The 18021-nt window shown below is 62.6% G+C and overlaps 1 protein-coding gene across 1 annotated transcript in view; it reads left to right on the forward strand.

Moving 5' to 3' along the window:
• Nucleotides 1–11642: 11642 nt before the first annotated feature.
• The window catches only part of PRKCZ (protein kinase C zeta), a 98327-nt gene continuing 91948 nt past the window's right edge, over nt 11643–18021 (forward strand). Inside the window, exons 1-3 of the mRNA XM_059899867.1 lie at nt 11643–11917; nt 16333–16454; nt 17409–17498. Of these exons, the coding sequence (XP_059755850.1) occupies nt 11847–11917; nt 16333–16454; nt 17409–17498 (283 nt within the window). The 5' untranslated portion in view covers nt 11643–11846. The remainder of the gene's footprint in view (nt 11918–16332; nt 16455–17408; nt 17499–18021) is intronic.

The following is an 18021-nucleotide window of genomic DNA, read 5'->3' on the forward strand; positions in this document are numbered from 1 at the left end:
GATTGAAGGCCAGGGCGGATCAAGGTTTGCAGCTGAGAGGAGCTGGCTTGGGCAGGGGTGGCAGCGTTTCCTGAGCCGGGGCACCTGGGCCAGGTGGCCGGGTGGGGAGGTGGCCTGGGCTCTGGATGAGCCTCGTTCCAGCAGGGACGGTCTTTGGGGGCTGGCAGCTTCCTTGTCTGTGGTCTCCTGTGGAGGCCGGGATGCGTGTGCTGCCACGTAGACTCCTAAATGCTTCCCTGAGCCCGGGACAGCTTCTTCCCCAAGGCTGGAGGGGACAGGGCCCCAGCTACCTTCCGTCCCCTGCAGCAGGGGACGGACCAGCACTGACCCTCCCCTCCCCCTTCCCAGCAAGGCAGAAGCCTCACCATGTGCAGCCCACACCTGGGGGCATCGTTTGGGTTCCCTCAAAAGCAGAGCTTGAGACAAGGACCTGGTAGAGGAAGTTTATTTGGGGGGAAATTAGTTTCCTGGGGTGACTGTAACAAAGCGCCACAGACCCTGGGAGGCTTAAAACAACGGAAATTCAGGGAATTCCCTGGCGGTCCAGTGGTTAGGACTCTGCACTTTCACTGCTGTGGCCCGGGTTTGATCCCTGGTTGGGGAACTAAGATCCCACAAGCCACACAGCACGGCCAAAAAAAAAAAAAGAAAAAGAAAAAAGAAAAACTCATGCTCTTACAGTTCTGGAGGCCAGGAGTCCAAGATGCAGGTGTGGGCAGGCTGGGCTCCTGGAGGCTCCGACAGCAAGCCTGTCCCAGGCCTCTCCCCAGTTCCTGGCACTGCTGGCAATTCCTGGCTCCCCTCGGCTTGATGGACGCATCACCCCATCTCTGCCTCTGTCATCACGTGGCTTCTCTCTGTGTGTCCCTCCTCTTCTTGTAAAGGCGCCTGTCATCGGATTTGGGGCTCCGTAATCCAGTGTGACTTCATCTTAACTAATTATAGCTGCGAAGACCCTATTTCCAAATAAGGTCACATTCTGAGGTTCTGGGTAGACATGAATTTGGGGGGACACTGTTTAAGCCAGTACAGAGGGTGACACCCCAGACGCAGGAGCAGGGTGTGGGGAGCATGGAGGAGGGAGGGAAAGTCTACCAGGAGGGAGGGAAAGTCTACAATGGGCCACCAGGTCCCATTCCACTGGGGACCCCTGCAGAGCCCTGGGGAGTGGGCCCCGAATAGTCCTTTTTTAAAAAAAAATTATTTATTTATTTGGCTGAGCCGGCTCTTAGTTGTGGCATGCGGGATCTTTAGTTGCTGCGTGCGGACTCTTAGTTGCGGCATATGGGATCTAGTTCCCTGACCAGGGATCGAATCCGGGCGCCCTGCATTGAGAGTGTGGAGTCTTAGACACTGGACCACCAGGGAAGTCCCCCAAATTGTCCTTTTGAAGAAGGAGGGTCTGGGGCTTTACCACCAACTCCCACCCGCAGGGCTGAAGGGCACCCCTGACGCTCTGGAGGGCGCTGGAGAGGCTGCCACTTACATTGGGGGCAGCTGCCGGCAGTCACCCCCGTGGCACTCATGCCTGCTCAGGACAGCACTGGTCCTTCAAGGTGGCAGCTGTCACGGCAACAGCAACAAATGACAAGGAGGTCTAGTGGAACGAGCCACAGTCGGTGCCACAGCTGTGGCCAGCCTGGGGCCATGATCAGAGCCATCCTCCCCCTCCCCCCCACCGTCCCTGGCCAGCACTTCTGCTCGCTAAGGTCACCTCTTGGTGCAGTGACCCAAGCTGTATGAGGGCTGGTGCCACCTCGCTCAGACGGTCCACCCCTAGTCACAGGTGAGCTCCCACATCAATAAACTGTCCCCTGTCCAGCCTTACGTCCACCCCGCCCCTCAATCCAACACCCTCCAGAGCTGCTCCCACACGGCCAAGCGCGTGTGAGCTGGGAGCCGCAGGTTCTCCATATATATGCCCGCTCGGGCTGTTGCGACTCGGTCCCGGCTGTCGGTCTGGATGCAGTGAGGGAAGGCGTGAGTGGTGGGGTGGATCATGTCCCCCAGGAGATGTGTTAAGTCCTCCTCTCTGGTACCTGTGAGTGTGATATTGGATATAGGCTCCTTGAAGATGCAGTTAAGATGCGGGTTTAGATGAAGTCCTATGGGATCAGGGTGGGCCCTAGATCCAACCCCTAGTGTCCTTATTTACAAAGAGGACACAGTGGGACAGGGAGACACCTTGTGGAGACAGAGGCAGAGAGGTGTCTACAAGCCAAGGAGCCCAAGGATGGCCAGGAAAGCACCGGAATCTAGGGCAGAGGCTGGCAGGGATCCTCCCTGCTGCCTGGAGAAGAAACCAGCCCTGCCCACACCCTCACCATGGGCTTCTGGCCTCCAGACTCTGGGAATAGATGTCTGCTGTCTTAAGCCCCCGCTCCGGTTTGTGGTCTTTGTTACAGCATCCACAGGAAACTCATACAACAAGCACCCTTTGGCAAAGGCATCCATCTCAGATGTATTTTTAGGGACCCCTGACCAGGGAAGCCCCTTTCCCACAAACAAGCGGGATATGACTCGGGGGAATGAGACCCTCGGGTGAACTCACTCACAAGGACCCCGAACCTCAGGCACTATCCCTCCCCATCAGGGTCCTGATCTCAACTCGAGAGGCCTGGCAAGGTGCACGAGCAGTCCTCGGGGGGGTCTGTTGCCTCACCTAGGATTGTACCTGGGGCCTGATGGTCAGCACCCCCTGCCATCTTGCTGCAGGAGACAGGGTGGCCTGGAGAACTTTCCGGCTCTCCCCGCCTGCCCTGAGGCCACAGTCGGCTCCAGACGCAGCAGTGGGAGGTGTGCAGGCCGCTTCTCACCTCTCATGTTCCACCAGCGAGGCCAGGCTGTTGTCATGACACCACTGAGTGGCAATCCCATGACTCTTCCAAGACCCAAAAGCAGCATCTGTGCAAGGACTTCAGTGCCTGGGGCGACCTTGGGAAGTGACCCCAGGACGCAGGAGCAAGCAAGGTGGGGAGATGGAGGAGGAAAAGCCAGTGGAGTGTGGTTACTGAGCTGTCACTGCAGGGTGGGGTCTCCATCCCTGGAGCCCCTCTGAGGGGCCCCTCACCACAGTCCTCTGAGGATGGATCAGCCGGGTCCCCTCCCCACCCATCAGCCGGGTCCCCTCCCCACCCACCCGCCCCCGGCCGAGGGCTGCCCCCCGGGAACATTAAGCCTCCACCCTTTCAGGCTGCCCCACCCCAGGCTGAGCAGGTCAGAGAAAGTCCCAGGTGGGACAGCGGTGGAGATGGAACGCTGGTCGTGAGCTCGGGGACTGTCCCCCTGCTGCTCTGAGGTTGGAGGTGAGCTGAGGGGACCTGGCCCAGGCATCAAGAGCTGCTACGACCAGAAGGTTCTGGATTCCCAGGGTAACAGGGTGACCGTTTGGGGGAAAATGAGCACGTTTTGCCTCCCCAGGTATGGCCTCTTGGTTGAGAAGTCCTGTACACACGGCGGCTGAGAGCGTGGGCTCCGGACTTGAATGCCTGTCATGTAACCTTGGGCAAGTGACCCACCTGCCCTGGGGACCGTCACCTGTTAAATGGGGAAACGATGGTATATGGTTGTCGTGAGCATTAACTGCTATAATTAATAAAAGGCACCTACAGTGGTGTCTGTACCTTGTCCCACTCAGTAGGTGCTACTTATGGTTACTGGTTGGCCCAAGGCACACGTCTGCCTGGGCTGCGAGGCGATTAGCCTGGTACAGGAGACACACAAAAGGTTAGTGTTTGGGTTTAGATACTCGAAATAGGATTTGCAGCGAAGACAGTACACTTGCAATCCGGGCTGTGTCTTGAAAATTCCCTGCAGTCTCTTAGGTCCCATTGAGCACAGCAAGGGCACTTCTAGGAGATGCTGACTTACTCCTCCGGGGGTGGGGAAGGGCGTGCTGCCCTGCGGAGGAGGGTCGGTCCTGAGAAATGGGAGACCCCCCCGCTCCCAGCCCGGGGGGCTGCAGGAAGGAGAAGCGGATGGGGGAGGAGGAGGGGGCTCCCCCAGGCTCACGGGAGCTGATGTGTACACGTCTCCCTGACTCCAAGTTCAGTGAATTCACGCCGTGGAACTCGGCAAACACTACACCCGGGGCTTGGATTTTCGGGGAGCTGGTGTACCAGCACGGCAAGTGGCGTGTGACACACGGGAGAAGGGACACCCCTGTCCCCATTCCGGACTCAACACAATTTAGAGGTGGAATGGCAAGGCCAGACAGTGCGATCAGACCAGGCGGGTGGTCCAGCCCACCCCCCCGAGCCTCTGGGCTGCCTGCCCTGGTCCACTGAGTCTGAGTGAGGGGACCCTCGAGAGAGGCTGGGGCTCCACTGAGGCCAAGGAGCTGAAGGACAACAAGACAGAGGCTTGGAAGGGTCGCCAGCCAGGACACCGAGGGCAGGACACCCCTCCTGGGAGGCCTGCTGGGTCCCGCCAAGTCAGGAAGTGACGTCCCGATTTCCCGCTGGGAGACTGCTCTCCACGGGACTCTGGGTCTCTGCACATCTTATGAGCAAGATGCTACCTGCCTTTTGTCCTGCACTGTCTCTCCAAGGAGGTCTGTTGCACACACAGCTTGGACTTGTCCCCGCAGGGGAAGGGGCAGGGTTTTCTGCCTGGTATAAAATACTTGGTGACTGGACCTCAAGTTCGTCTCCTATAACGGAACCCTCTGTGCATGCGGCGTCCACCTGGGCTGCCTCCCTTAATGTGGCCCCTCTCTGGGTGGGCCCAGGTGCCCGAGCACCTGGATGGGGTAGCTGTGGGTTTCGTGTCCCTGGCCTGGGGTGCCCGCAGCCCCCCTCTCCCAGGTACCAAGGGCCCCACGCCCCAGGCCCGGCCTTCGAGCAGTCCTGGGAACCGTCTGGCCAGGCTGGGTGGCTTCCCCTCAGGGTGACCTTGAAGGCACAGCTCTCGGGACTCCCCCGAGGCACCGTGCGGAGGGGGGCAGATGGGGCACGGAGGGGCCTGCGCTGGGATCTGCGCTGGACCCTGGAAGGTGCTGCATCTCCCAGGGCCGCAGAGCCTCAGCCACCTACCCGCCCGGGTGGGAGCTGCAGAGATGAGATGAAGTCCCATCCTGAAAGCAGGTGTCCACCCCACCTGCTTTTCCACGGCGAGGGTCATCGGGGGTCAGAGAGGGCTGAGGGCTGCCTCTGGGTGCAGCTTGCTGTCCCTTGGGGGCGGCAGCCAGGGCCCTGTCCACAGGAGGCTCCTGACCCTGGGTGACAAGGTCCCGGTGATCTTCTCCCTGCGTGGGGAAGCAGGGACGTTTTCCTCAGGTAGAGGCGCCTGGACACAGCCTCCCGCTGGACGGGGCCCTGCTCGTCCATCTGCTGGTTTCTGGGGCCACCCGGCCGGGGTCCTGGCAGAGCTGCTCCTGCCTGGCCTGGGTGAGCACAAGCCCAGGTGTGTGCACGTGTCTGCACACGCATGGACATGTGTGTTGTGTTGCATGTGTATGTGCCTGTGAGTGTGCAACTTTCCATCTAAAGGTCATGCAGAGCCGGTGGCCAGGCAGGTCACCTCCCACGTTTGAGCCTGCAGCTGCCACGGGGACAGCTGGCTTGCAAACGTTTGCATTTCCAGTCCTTTCCTTAAAGCAGATTCCCAGAAGTGGAATGATTGGACCCAATGATGCAGACGTGTTTTGTGCGCTTGTCTCTGCAAGGTGGCCCCAGCTGCACCTCCCCTGCTGGACGGGGGCCTTCTGCGCGCCCCTCCCCGCCCCAGGCTGGGGTTAAGGACAAGCAGTTTAGAAGCAATGCTGGGCTTCAGGCCACGCCCACCTGGGGCCGCAGCCTCACGCTCTGATGGGCGGGCTCAGCGAGGCGGTGGCACCTCAGCCCGGTGGGTCCTGACGCAGGTGGCCTGGTGTGGACAGGCGAGGATGGGCGACGAGCTCGGGCGGAGAGTGGGAGACCTTTCTCGGCTCTGCCACCGCGTCTCCCTGTGATGCCTCATGCGGCTAAAATAGCGCTTGCTCCGTATTGCCATGGTGACCGTTCTTTGGGTGCTGCCGGCACGGCAGGCTCGCTTTGGGTTGTAAACACTATCCCAGGCAGACTTGGGGACAGGAAAGCGGGACAGACTCCATTTCCCAGCGGCCACAGGACAGGAAGCGCCCCTCCCTCCACGGTGCTCCGACCTGCTTGTCCTAGGCCCTGCTCTGTGGGCATGCCTGGCCTGAAAGGAGAGATGTGCGCCTGTCCCCATTGGCCTGGGCAGGTCTGGTCCCAGCCCTGAGACCCTGGACGAAGCACTGGGCCACCCGCCCCCTCAGTGTCCTCCTCCAGAGAATGGGGCACGTCCTAGGGGGTGATGCCTGGCGCAGGGTCTGACCCTGGGGGTGCCTTGCCTCGCGATCCTCACCCGTTCAGGATGAGGCTCAGCCATGAACGTGTGGGAAGTGCCTGGCTCTGCAGCCTCCAGCCCCTCCCAGCCAAGCAGTCAGGGTCCCGCCAGCCCCTCTCCAGCCCTGGACACAGCAACCCCCGTCCCTGCTTCCTGCCTCTGCGGACGCGGCCTCTCCCAGCACCTCCTCTGGCACACGCACACGGAGACTGTCTGTCTGGGTCTAACCCGCAGACAAGCCTCGCCGTGCTTTGAAACAGGGACCATCAGTGTAACTGACGGTTAAGCTGAGAACGCGCCACTGCAGGGGGAAGACAGGGCTGAGGCCCTCGGAGGGGTGACCTTGGAGCGGCCCCTCCCGGGCTGGACTCCGGCCCCGCCCAGGACCCCGCGAGCGGCTCCGCGCCTCCGGCCGTGTCCCCGCCGCGCCCTCTGCCGGGACCGCGCAGCACTGCGCCCGCGGGAAGGCGCCTGCGGAGGTGGGGGGGCTCCGATGCGCTCCACACCCCGCAAGGCAGCGGCCCCGCCGCCGCGAAGCACCTGCTCCAAATGCCGGCAGTGCCGGGGGAGAAACCGTCACCCTCTCCTGAAGGAAGCCCTTCGGGTACACACAGGGGCCCCCCCACCCCGGGGTCTGCCCCACGCCGCAGGCCGTCCTGCTCCCGGCGCCCCCAGGGCCTTTCTCAGGCCGCCCGGACCCCTCTGCTCCTGCCCCACCCCTCCCGCCCTCAGGCCCCACAGCCAGCCTCCCTTCCGGGGCCCTAGGCAGACCTCGCTCTCTTCGACCAAGCTGCCAGGTCTGTGACCTGTCCCCCGCCAGGGTGCAGCGCCCAGTCGGCCCGCAGTCGACCTCCCTTGAATAAATGAAGGAGCAGGTGAAACGAATGTTGACATCAAACCAGTTTCTCCAAATCCCAAGATCCGAGACGAAGAAAGGAAACATCTGCGGCCCATCCTTCCCACAGCTGCGCGTGCCAGGCGCCTGTCCGCGGGCGTCCCGGGCTCTCCCGTGACCTGCGTGCTCCTCGCCAGGCCCCGCCCGGGTCAGTGTCACACCTGGCGGGATGACCAAACACCCACCCCCACCCCACGGGCCCAAGCAGATGCTGGCTCCGGCAGTCACCTCTTCCTGGGCAGCCCCAAGTGTTGAGTCGGCACAGGTGCCGCCTGTGAGCTTTGATGAGGAAGGTCCCCAGGCAGGGTTCTGAGAAGGACCCCTCAGGAGGGACCACCGACCCCCACGGGAGACCTCTGCTTCTGTCTGATGAGGCTCACCGAGCATAAACTCCACCTGCCTTTCACCTTTCACCTAGAGGAGCTCAAAGTTGTTGAAAGTACTCATAAAGAACATTTAACAAAGAAAATCAGGGGGCGAGCCACACGCTGGGGCCCCACTCTGCCCTCTGCAGGCCCTGCCCACCTCCTCCCCACCGTCCCACAGCGGGTGGGATGCACAGGTTGCAGCCCCACCCTGGGTCCCAGGTGACAGGTGACAGGAGGGGCAGAAGGCCCGGCTGGGTTTGGGGGGGCCGGGCAGGGGGAAGGTCTCCTCTCCCTGCACCTGCCGTGCTGTCGGAGCTCTACAGTGAGCCATTGTCACTTTTCTAATCAGCTCATAACAACACACATTTGTACTTTTCACTTTGGAAATAATAGGTGTTTGTGATCATGAACGTATATGAGATCTTTGTGGAAAACTGGGAAATACAGAAACTGCCCAGAGTGAAAAGGACCAGCCCGCAGCTGCCAGGCCCCTTGCGGGTCTGTCCCGCCTGCGCCTCCGTCCAAGGGTCACTGCCGCTCCGCCCCAGGTGACATCATGCTGCAGCCTGCCGACGGGTGGGCCCCAGAACAGGTCCGGGGTCCTTGGAGGACGACTGGTCCCAGCATTTCTGAGGGGTCTTCACCCATTCGTTCATTAATTCATTCATTCCAGGTGTGCCAGATGCCTGACGCAGTGGGGATACAGCAGTGACCCAGGCTGATGGGGTCCCAACCCCGCCAGCTACCCAAACGCCCCATGCCCATGGCCCGGATCCAGGGCAGGAAGTGGACGCCAGGCAGGCACGGCTGCCTGTCGCTCAGTCGGGACCCAGCCCTCTGTGCTCGAGGCCCTGAGGGGGATGGCTCAGTGGCCCTGCCCTCTGGAGGGGGTCTGCGGGCCTGGGCAGCAGGTCGTCGTTTTGCAGAACCTGTTGGTGGGGGGAGGGTCCTTCACCCTCCCCCCTCCAGCGGCCTCAGGGAAGTGTTCTGGGCACCACAGGCAACCCACGTGCCCTCAACCGGGCCTGGGGCTAGACATGGTCAGGGACACCCTCCCCTCCTGGAATACGCCTTTCTCCTCCCCCAACCCCCATGGGGAACAGAGGCCCCACCCTCCAAACCCACCTGACCCTGAGCAGGCAGCTACCGGTGCCCCCTCGGACTTCCTCACCAGCACTGGGTGACCCAGCTTCCAGGACAGAGGGTCCCATGTGGCACTCAGGTCTGCAGGCGGAGGCCAGTACCCACGGGGCCACCTGGGATGCCCAGAGCTCCTACCCTGACCAGGGCTTCCCTGGTTAGAAAGGGCTCTTGTGTCTGGTGGGGCCTTGGATGGGGCATGTCCAGGAGATGGTGCCCAGAGAAGGGACCCTCGCTAGCCTGTGCTACCAGCAGGGGGAAGAGGGCATCAAGGACTGGACCCCCTGGCCCCTCCTCCTCTGCCCTCACCACGCTCTGAGGCAGGAAGTCAGAATGGGTGGGGGGACGGGGGGCGGGGGTGGTGCTGTGGGATGTCTTGCTCTTCTCCGCCCGTCAGGATGTGCCCAAGGCCGTGTGCCAGGCTGGGCTCCCGGTGGCCCAGGGGACACAGCCACAGTGCTGGCCATGGGGCCAGGTGAGGGGCTGGCACAGGGCGCTGCATCCCACACGCTCACCTCTGGGCTGCAGGCTCCTGCTCCCTCCTGTGAGCGCCATGCTGCTCCCCTCACGTGACAAACCCTCGGACCCCTCCCCTTTCTCATGCACCTGACAGCCAGGGAGCTCGGTGCCCATGCCAGCGCGTGGAGGAGTGCCCACGGGGTGGGGTCGGGAGCAGACTAACACGGGTGTCAGGGATGTTGAGACTCAAGGGAAGCGAGGGTCTGGGCAAAGGTGCCACAGCACATGCGAAGGCCCTGAGCCAGGAGGGAGCCAGGGGGCCAGTGTGGAAAGAGCCACAGTGAGGCTGGCGGGAGACCGGGCAGAAAGGCCTGGGGTCCCTGAGGACGATGCAGACCACTGCAGGTCTTGAACACCAGAGAGATGGACACAGATGGACTTAGGTTTTAGGGAAATTGGAGGCTTGGATCAGGTGGCAGCAGTGGAGGTGGTCGACACGGCAGGAATCTGGAGCTGCCAGGATCTGCAGATGGTGCTGGGCTGGGTGTAAGAGGGAGAGGAAGCAAAGGAAAGCCCAGGAGTTTTGAGGTGAGAATGAAGAAAGAAGGGGTGGGCGCCCTGAGGTGGAGGATGGCATGTCAGGGAGCTCTGGCGGGATGAGAGGTGCGATGGTGGGGGAATCAGCCCAGCGGGGCCATCTGAGCTTGGGATGGTACTTCGAGCCCTAAGTGGACACGAGCAGCTCAAGGGCTTGAGAAGCACCCATGACTGAGACGGGGGCGGTGGGGACGCATTTAGAGGCTGACGAGGAAGCGGCAGAGGCACAAGGAAGAGACAGCAGCGTCCTAGGGTGAGGACACTGCCAAGGGTCAATTCAGAAAAAGCTGACAATTGGCCACTGTACTTAAAACACAGGAGATGGTAGTGACAGTGGCCTCAGAGAAAGTGGCAGGAAAGATAAAGTGGAGATAAGGGCGGCAGAAAGCTCTGGGCAGGAGTTTGTTGTAGAGAAGAGCAGAGAAATGGGCAGGTGGCCGGACGGCTGTAGGGTGCAGAGGACTTTGTTTTTTATTAGGACGGAGAGTTCACAGCACCCTAAGTAGGTGAGAGGTGGGCTGTCAACAGGTTTCTCTGTGCCCATCTCTAGGGAGAATATGGTTCTCCAGGGACACCCAGCACCCTGTACTAGGAGGCGCCAGGAAGCTCTGTGGAATGAAAGAGTGAATGAGAAATCCTTACAATTGTCCAGGTGAAGAGTGGTGAAGGCTTAGCCGGGACTGGAGTTGGGGGGGGGGGGGTCAGAGGTTGCCAACGGGCTGGGGTGGGATGGGGAAGGGGAGGGAGGCAACAGGGGTGTGGCCCAGAGTAGGACAGGCCTTGGCAGGGGCGGCAGAGATGAGGGGTCTGTAGATCTCTGAGCCCGGGGTGCGCACCTAGTGCCCAGCTGAGGTCCCACAGACTGCAGATTTGGGCCCCTGTGGATGCAACCAGTAAGGGACGGGCCCAGGATGCAGGCACCTGGTGGGTGGGGGCGTGGATAGTATTCCAAGGCGACAGTCCGGAACAAACGCACGGTGTTAATAAGACCCAGAGAGGATGTGGATTCAGAAGTGAAGGTCACGGGCGAGCTGGACAAACGCGGCCTCCTAGTCCCGAACCGAGGAGTGAACTGGGGCAGAGGGAGCAGGCTAGCGAGTGTAGACAAACCCGCAGAAGGAGGAGGGCGGCTGCGGCCGGGAGAACCCACTGAGCCCGGACCTGCCGGCCGTGACCTTCGCTGGGTTCTCTGCTCCTCGCAGTCTGTCTCCGCAGTTGTAAGCTGGCCGGACGCGGGTCACTCGGTCCGAGCGCGGTTCGGAATCCAGGGTCTGAGCGGCGGGCCGCACTCGTCACGGGCGACCCGTCCCCGCTGTCCCCTAGCCCAGCGGCTCGCAGACTCGCGCTCATCCGATTTACCCGGGCTTGTTAGCACAGACTGCTGGAGTTTCGATTCAGCGAGTCTGGGCTGGGCCGAAGGCTTGAATTTCCAACAAGTTCCCGGGGCGCGCAGCGCAGGGGCCCCGCCTGGGAACCGCGGCCCCGGGAGCCCACTTCACCGACGGATCAGCGCGCGGCGCAGACAGGAGTCGTCGGTTGCCGGGCAGAGCCGGGCCGCGCGCGCCCCCATTGGCCCCAGGTGGGGCCGTGCCCCGCCCGACAGGTAGTCCGCCCCGCGCCGCGCCATTGGGCTGCGGCCGTGGGGTCCCCCGAGGATTGGCCCAGGTGGCGGCCCCGCCTCGACCTCATTGGCCGCAGGTGCCACCGCCTCCGCCCCGGGACCGCCCGCCCCGCCGATTGGCCGCCGGCTGGGCCTCGGGTCGGCCATGTTCGGACACCCCCCGCCCCCCGCGAGGCCTGACGCCGGACTCCGTGCGCGCCCCCACTGGCGCGCGCGCGCCGGCCGACCCCCCGCCCCGCCCCGCCTGCAGCCAAGTTCCGCGGAGTTAGCCGGACCGGCGCTCCTCGGTCCCCGCGCCGCGCGCTCCCTTCCGCTTTCCGCCGTCTGCCTCACCTGCGCCCCGGCCCGGCCGCTGGCGCCCCGCGCCATGGCCCGAGCGTCCGGGGCGCGGCGCTGACGGTGGCCGGCGGAGCGCGCCATGCCCAGCAGGACCGGCCGCAAGATGGACGGGAGCGGCGGCCGCGTCCGCCTGAAGGCGCACTACAGCGGGTGAGCGCGAGCGCCCGACGGCAGGGCCCGGCCGGGGCGGGGGGCGTGTGCGCCGAGGCGGCGGGGCCGAGGGCAGAGCCGGGCGCGGGGAGCGGCCCCCGACAGCGCCGGCCGTCGGCGACCGTGTCGTCGCAGCTTCGGGAGGCCGAGGGCTGGGGGCAGCCGGCCGTGGCGCGGGAGGGAGGGGACAGCGAGGCCCCTCCGGGCCCAGGAGCGTCCCGGGAGGTCCGGAGGCGCCAGCGCCTAGAGGCGGCCCCGGGCGAGGCGGGCGCTCCGGGCGCACTTGAACGTCATCGGCGGGAAAGCTCGCTGGCAGGGTGGGGTCGGCCTGGCCCCCCGGCGCCCTAGCTCGGGGTCGCCGGGCCCAGTTCGGAGCGCGCGGCCACGCGGGTCTCTCCCCGCTCCGACGAGATTTTCCTGGGCTGGGACTTGTCCGGAGGGGAGGCGGGCGTCTGGCACGCCCCGCAGCCCCGGGCCCTGTGTTGACACTCTCCCTGGAAAGTTGGCCGAAACATTCAGGCCACGACCTGTAAGGACGAAAGTTTTTGTCAAATTGTGAAGACTGCCGGCAGGTTTTAAAAACCGAGGTTTTCCTAAACTTTTTCCAGTGTACCCGACCAGGTCTCAGTTTCAGAACCGTTTCATGACCGGGTGAAGGGCAGGTGCGGTGAGCCGGCTGGTCGCGCGAATGGAGGGCGCCTGGAAGGGCTGGGGCCCTGCGTCCGCGCTCGGCGCCCTGGATTCGACCTGCCTCCCTGTGAAATGGGGCGAGCCGGCGCCCACAGGGGTCAGTGACCGGAGCGCCTGGCCCAGCCCAGAGAGCGCTCGCTGGATTCTCGGCCGCGTCGGGGCAGCCCTGGTGGGGGGGAGGGGCTGCGCCCAGAGACCGGGACCGCGCTGCGCGCTCAGTGCAGGCTGAGGTCGGAGGAGAACTAGGAGCCTTTGCTGCTGCTTCTTTCCACTGGTGTTGGTCTCCGGGAGCCCCCAGATTGGACTTGGCTGCTCCCAGGGTCGCCTCTGCCGGGGAGTGGGGAGGGGAGCGGACCTTGGCCCCGCAGATGAACTTGGTGGTCTCGGCTGCAGTGGCGCCGGAGGAGGGGCTTCGGGCTCTTGAGCTGGTGAGCGCACCTTGTTGGGGTGTCTGTCAGGCCTCTCCTGCCCTCAGGCTGACCCCCTGGGAACGCAGTGGAGGGGGCAGCGGGGGGAATTGGTGGCAGTGCCCCAGAAGAAGGATTTCTGGGGGGGGGAATGACTGGCCAGCCCACCTGAAGAGGCTGACGGGGTCTTGTCTTTTGGCTGGCAGGGTGGGCTGCAGACTGAAGCTGGTGAGCTGTCAGCCAGGTCCTGGGCCTCGGCTGGTCCGAGGGTCTTGGCTCGCTGAGGGTAAGGAATGGCTGTCATACATCAGAGACAGTCCTTTTCCCTGCCTGGAACCATGGAATTGAGCAACAAGTGACTGAAAATCAGAGTTGATCCTTAGTGAGAGGAAGTTCACACCCGGAGAGGCCAGGGGGCAGGTGGGAACCAGACCCCCAGCCTTCCCCCAGGACGAGTTCAAGTAGGCACTGCGCCAGGGCTGGAAGGCAGACCAGGCAGTTGTGGGCAGAGTTCAGGAGCCCCAGGGAGTTCTGGCTGAGCTGCCTGTCCGTCCCCTCCCTGGGCTTGGGCCCCTGGAGAGCGCTTTGGTTACCGGGGGAAATGTGACCTGTTGAGTCTGGTTTCCCGGCCGATGAGGCCACACCCTATACCCTTCCCTCTACTTTCCCTTCCCAATCTCCCCTCCTCCCTCTCTCCTCCCCTCCCTCTCTCCTCCCCTCCCTCTCTCCTCCCCTTTCCTCTGCCCCTTCTCCGTCCCCTCCCCCTCCTCCCTTCCTCTCCCTGCTGCGGCTTCCTCCCCTCCTTCTCCCACTCTTCCTTCTCTCCCTCCCACCCTCCTCATTTCTGCCCCAGGCTGACCGTTCCTCCTCGATCCCAGCTCCTCACGCCTCCCGATGCTTTCCCGAAAGTGCTCCGCACTGGCGCCTCTTCCTGGGATGAGAGAGTCTGGCGTCTGAGTTGGGAGACAGTCCTCAGCGGGCGTTGACCTGATGCTGGCTCCGGAAAGTGTCCGCTGAGCTCCGCGCGCTCACTTATCCAAACCCCGTGGGTCCAAGTGAAATTCTGTCCCTGTGCTGCCACTGCAGGTTATTTTTAAGCAGCAGGGCTGGGAGCTGAGGGTCAGATACATTGGAGACACTATTCTTAAAAATAGGGGGTCGTCAGCCGCCCCCACTGGGGATGCCTTCTCCCTGTCGCCCTTTCCCATCCCCTCCCCTCCCCGCCCCAGGCCCACCAGAGGCTTGAGATCACGGTCTCCCCCTCGCCAGCTGGGCCTTTGGAGGGTGTGCAGTCACCGGACTCTGAGGGTGGGTCTGGGGGTCCGGCAGCTTCTGTGTTTTCAGGGGGTTTCCAGGTGATGCATGCTGGGTTTGGAGACCCTGCTCTGCCCGCTTTTCTGAGATCACAGGAACAACTTGGCTGGATCTTCCTTCTCTGCAGCTCAAGCTTGTCTTCCAGAACTCTTATTGAGGGCCTGCTGTGTGCAAAGCCCGGGCCTGGGTGCATGGCTTGGGCAGACCCAGGAGTCCCGGGAGGGGCCGTCCAGCAGGCTGTTGCCCCAGCCTGGGGCTCTGTCTTGGCGCCCTGAGCTGGCAGCCTCAGGATCCCTTTTGCTCAGAGATGCTGCTTGATTCGGGTTTGGGATGACATTAGGGGTGGTGGTCAGGGGTCTGGCCAGGGGTTGGGACAGTCCCTCCCTACTGGTGCCAAGGTAATGCGTTGGAGGGAAGAGCTGCCGTGCTGTCACTGGGTGATGAGCTTGGGGCCCAGGGGCGCCTCCAAACCACTGGGGAGCTGCCCACCTGAACTCCAGGCCCTGAAATGCTGGGGGGTGGGGACTAGCTGCCACCTGGGGGCAGAACTGTGGGGGAGGGTCATGGGGCAGGGAGAGGTCAAAGGTGAAGGGATGGCAGACTGACTTCCAGAGTTCCCTGCGGCAGGGGGACTGGTGGATGCTGGGTCATTGGCGAGTGTGGGCAGCGTGGGTACCAAGTCTGGGTGACCCCAGGATGATGGGGTGGGTGCTATGGGGGCTTGGTCTCTGGGGCCCCCACTGATGAGCCATGTGAGCCCTCTGTGCCTTGGTTTGCCAAGACGTCGCAGGCTGTGGTGAGCTTGGGGCCCCGGGGGCAGGTGCTGTGGGTCTGTGAGCAGATGGGGCCAGTTCCAACGAGAAGGGGTGGGCGGCTGGGGGCCATATCCCCCCACCCACTAGGGTGAGTGACCCGTGGGCTGGGCCCCAGCTGTGGTGGGCGCCCAGCAGACAGGTCTTGGTGGCCCTGGATGTTACCTGGTGGACAGAGGCTGTTTATAAACACGCGTTTGACAGAATTCAGCAGCCAGCAGTGTTAACGCCAAGCAGATCCTGCATTTCTCTTGTATGGGATGTTTCAGATCTTTCTTCATATGCTCCACGCCCTTGTGTCACTTGTTGGCAAAATTTCCCCAAAACTTGAGCGTATTCTAAAGTGGTTCTTGCTCAGAGTCTCAATAAGCATACCTGAGTCAGTGCCATCCCTGCTTTGGGTGGTGGGTGATGGGAGGGGACAGTGCATGGGGGGGATACCCCTCCCTCCCTATCCTGGGGGGGTCGAGCGTTTCCCTCGTGCTGACTTGCCTCACCCCCGAAGGGCCAGCCCTCAAAGGCTGACCGTGAATCCCTGAGCTGTCGCCAATGATCCAGCTTCCACTTCCCTATTTTGGATGAAAAGATAAAAGGTAGTGACATTCTGGGACTGGCTTTTCCAAAAAACCGAACCTGGAATTGTGTTGTGGCCGCACCAAAGGCAGTCGAATGGTCCCTCCAGGGTTTCAAGAAGCTGCGGCCTTGGATTAATAAGTTACTGCCTTCTGCCCGCACCCCCCCAGTTCCCGTCTTCTGAAGGTATATGACGTGGCCCTGTTGGCGCCATGGAGGTTGGGGGACGGTGTAATGAGGCCGCTGGGCTTGAGATGAACGGGCTGTGTCCAGCCGCCCCACCCTTCTTGGGTGACCGTTCTGACAGCCTCACTCCTGGTGTCCAAGCAGGTCTGTCCGGCCTCCACGGGGGGGTGGGCGGTGCTTTCTGCCGTGCCCACCCTGGTCCTTCCGCCCCACTGAGGCACACCCAGGCACCCAGATAGATCTTTCTGCACAAGGGCCCTCATGGTGGTAACTTCGTAGACTGCGGGCAGTGGTTCTGGGAGAGGCTGTAATATTCTCTTTGGGGACAACATCGCTTCGTTTATTTGATCAGTAACTTGGTTAATCAATCATCAGTACTTCATGTGGCTTAGATATGCTCCATGGTGAGACCTGTGCGTCCTTTCTGCCCCAGGGACATCCTGATCACCAGCCTGGACTCCGCCACCACCTTTGACGAGCTCTGTGAGGAGGTGCGGGAGATGTGCCACCTGCACCAGGGCCACCCGCTCACCCTCAAGTGGGTGGACAGTGAAGGTAGCGCCTGGGCGCGTGTCGGTCGGTCGGGTTGTACACCTCTGAGTCTGTGCGCAGCCCCTTCTGGGGGGAGATGGACAACCCTGGAATTAAACTGGTTAAATTTAACAAGCTTCCCCACTGGGGTCGTTGGAAGCTGTTTCCTGGGAAGAGGCTGCGACAGGTGCGTGGGTGGGGGGTGGGGGGTGAGCTGCCCCTCTGGGGGGGCCAGCCACCCCCGCAAGGCCAGCTCTGGGCTGCAGGGTCTCCTCCACGCCTTGCACAGCTCCTTACCCTCCTTACGTGACCTTCCTTCCTCATATCCTGGGTTTTTCTGGTGGGTGATTTGGAAGCTGAGCTCTTCATTTTCTCGGGGAAGTGGGGAGGGTAAGGGTGGCCGGGGCCCCAGGGTCCATCTCTCCTTCCCTCTCCCTCCCTCCTCTCTCTCCCTCCCTCCTTCCTTCTTTCCTGCTGCCGGACACACTTCGGAGAAAGCGGAGTGTTTGGGAGACCGTCCAGGAGAGACCGCCTGGCAGCTCTCAGCCTGGACGAGGGGCAGGCAGACCTCTAGCCGCGCCCCTTCCCACTGGAACCTGGCCGCGTGGGGCGCTGGCTGTCTGTGGATCTGTGCCCCTGTCCAGCCGCAGCGGGCAAGGAGCCCTTCCCTCCGCTCTAGGACTGGCTAAGGGTGTGCTTACTCTCACCCTGGCTGGGAAACCTAGGGCGCCTTAGCTCCCCGCGTGGCCTTCTCGGGCTGCGGGTGAACTCATTGCCCTTCTGGGCTTGACTGGTTCTGATGTCGGGCCCTGGCTGGGGTGACCTGCTGGTCAGGCTGGCCGCTCTGGGACCGGTCAGCTCTGCTCTGGGCAGCTGGTCACAAGCAGTGGGACTACCCTCCCAAACTCGGGTTCCCGCCACCGTGAACCCCTCTGCCTTGGGCCTGCGGTGGCCTCATCCATGTCTCTTGTCCACCAGGTGACCCCTGCACTGTGTCCTCCCAGATGGAGCTGGAGGAGGCCTTCCGCCTGTCCTGTCAGCGCAAGGACGAAGGGCTCATCCTTCACGGTCAGTGCCGGCCAGAGGGCCGTCTGGGGAGGTGTGGGGGGGGGGGTCAGAGGGGGGCGGGAGGGCGTGGGCGCTTTGTCGGACCAGGAGCCACATGGAGGATCGCAGTTTAAGATCTTAGGACGCCCGAGAATGTAAGGATGTGGAATAGGATGCAATGGGGGTTTTTTCTCTTACATTTTATTATCCAGATAAAATTGCTCTTGTAAGGAGAAGCCCGGGTCCTGGAGGTGGTTAGCCCTCACTGCCCTCGTTTCCTGGGGGCGGCATCGCTCACCTGCCCCCACCTTTTCGGGAGCTCCGAGGGCCCGGGGCCCACGCGCCTGCGGGCAGAGCAGGGACAGTGCCGCAGCCCTGCCCCAGGGTGGACGAGACCCTCCCCGTGGCTTTCTGCAGGCTCACAGCCTTCCTCCGCTGGTTAAGCTCAGCGCGGGGTAGAAATTGAGTAGCGGGAAGTGTTCCTTGCTACCGTGTCAGTATCGTCTTTAAATCGCAGGTTTTCAGGCTGTGCCCCCCAGCACTT

This window comes from Balaenoptera ricei, chromosome 1, assembly GCF_028023285.1.
Source record: "Balaenoptera ricei isolate mBalRic1 chromosome 1, mBalRic1.hap2, whole genome shotgun sequence".
Lineage (NCBI taxonomy): Eukaryota > Metazoa > Chordata > Mammalia > Artiodactyla > Balaenopteridae > Balaenoptera > Balaenoptera ricei.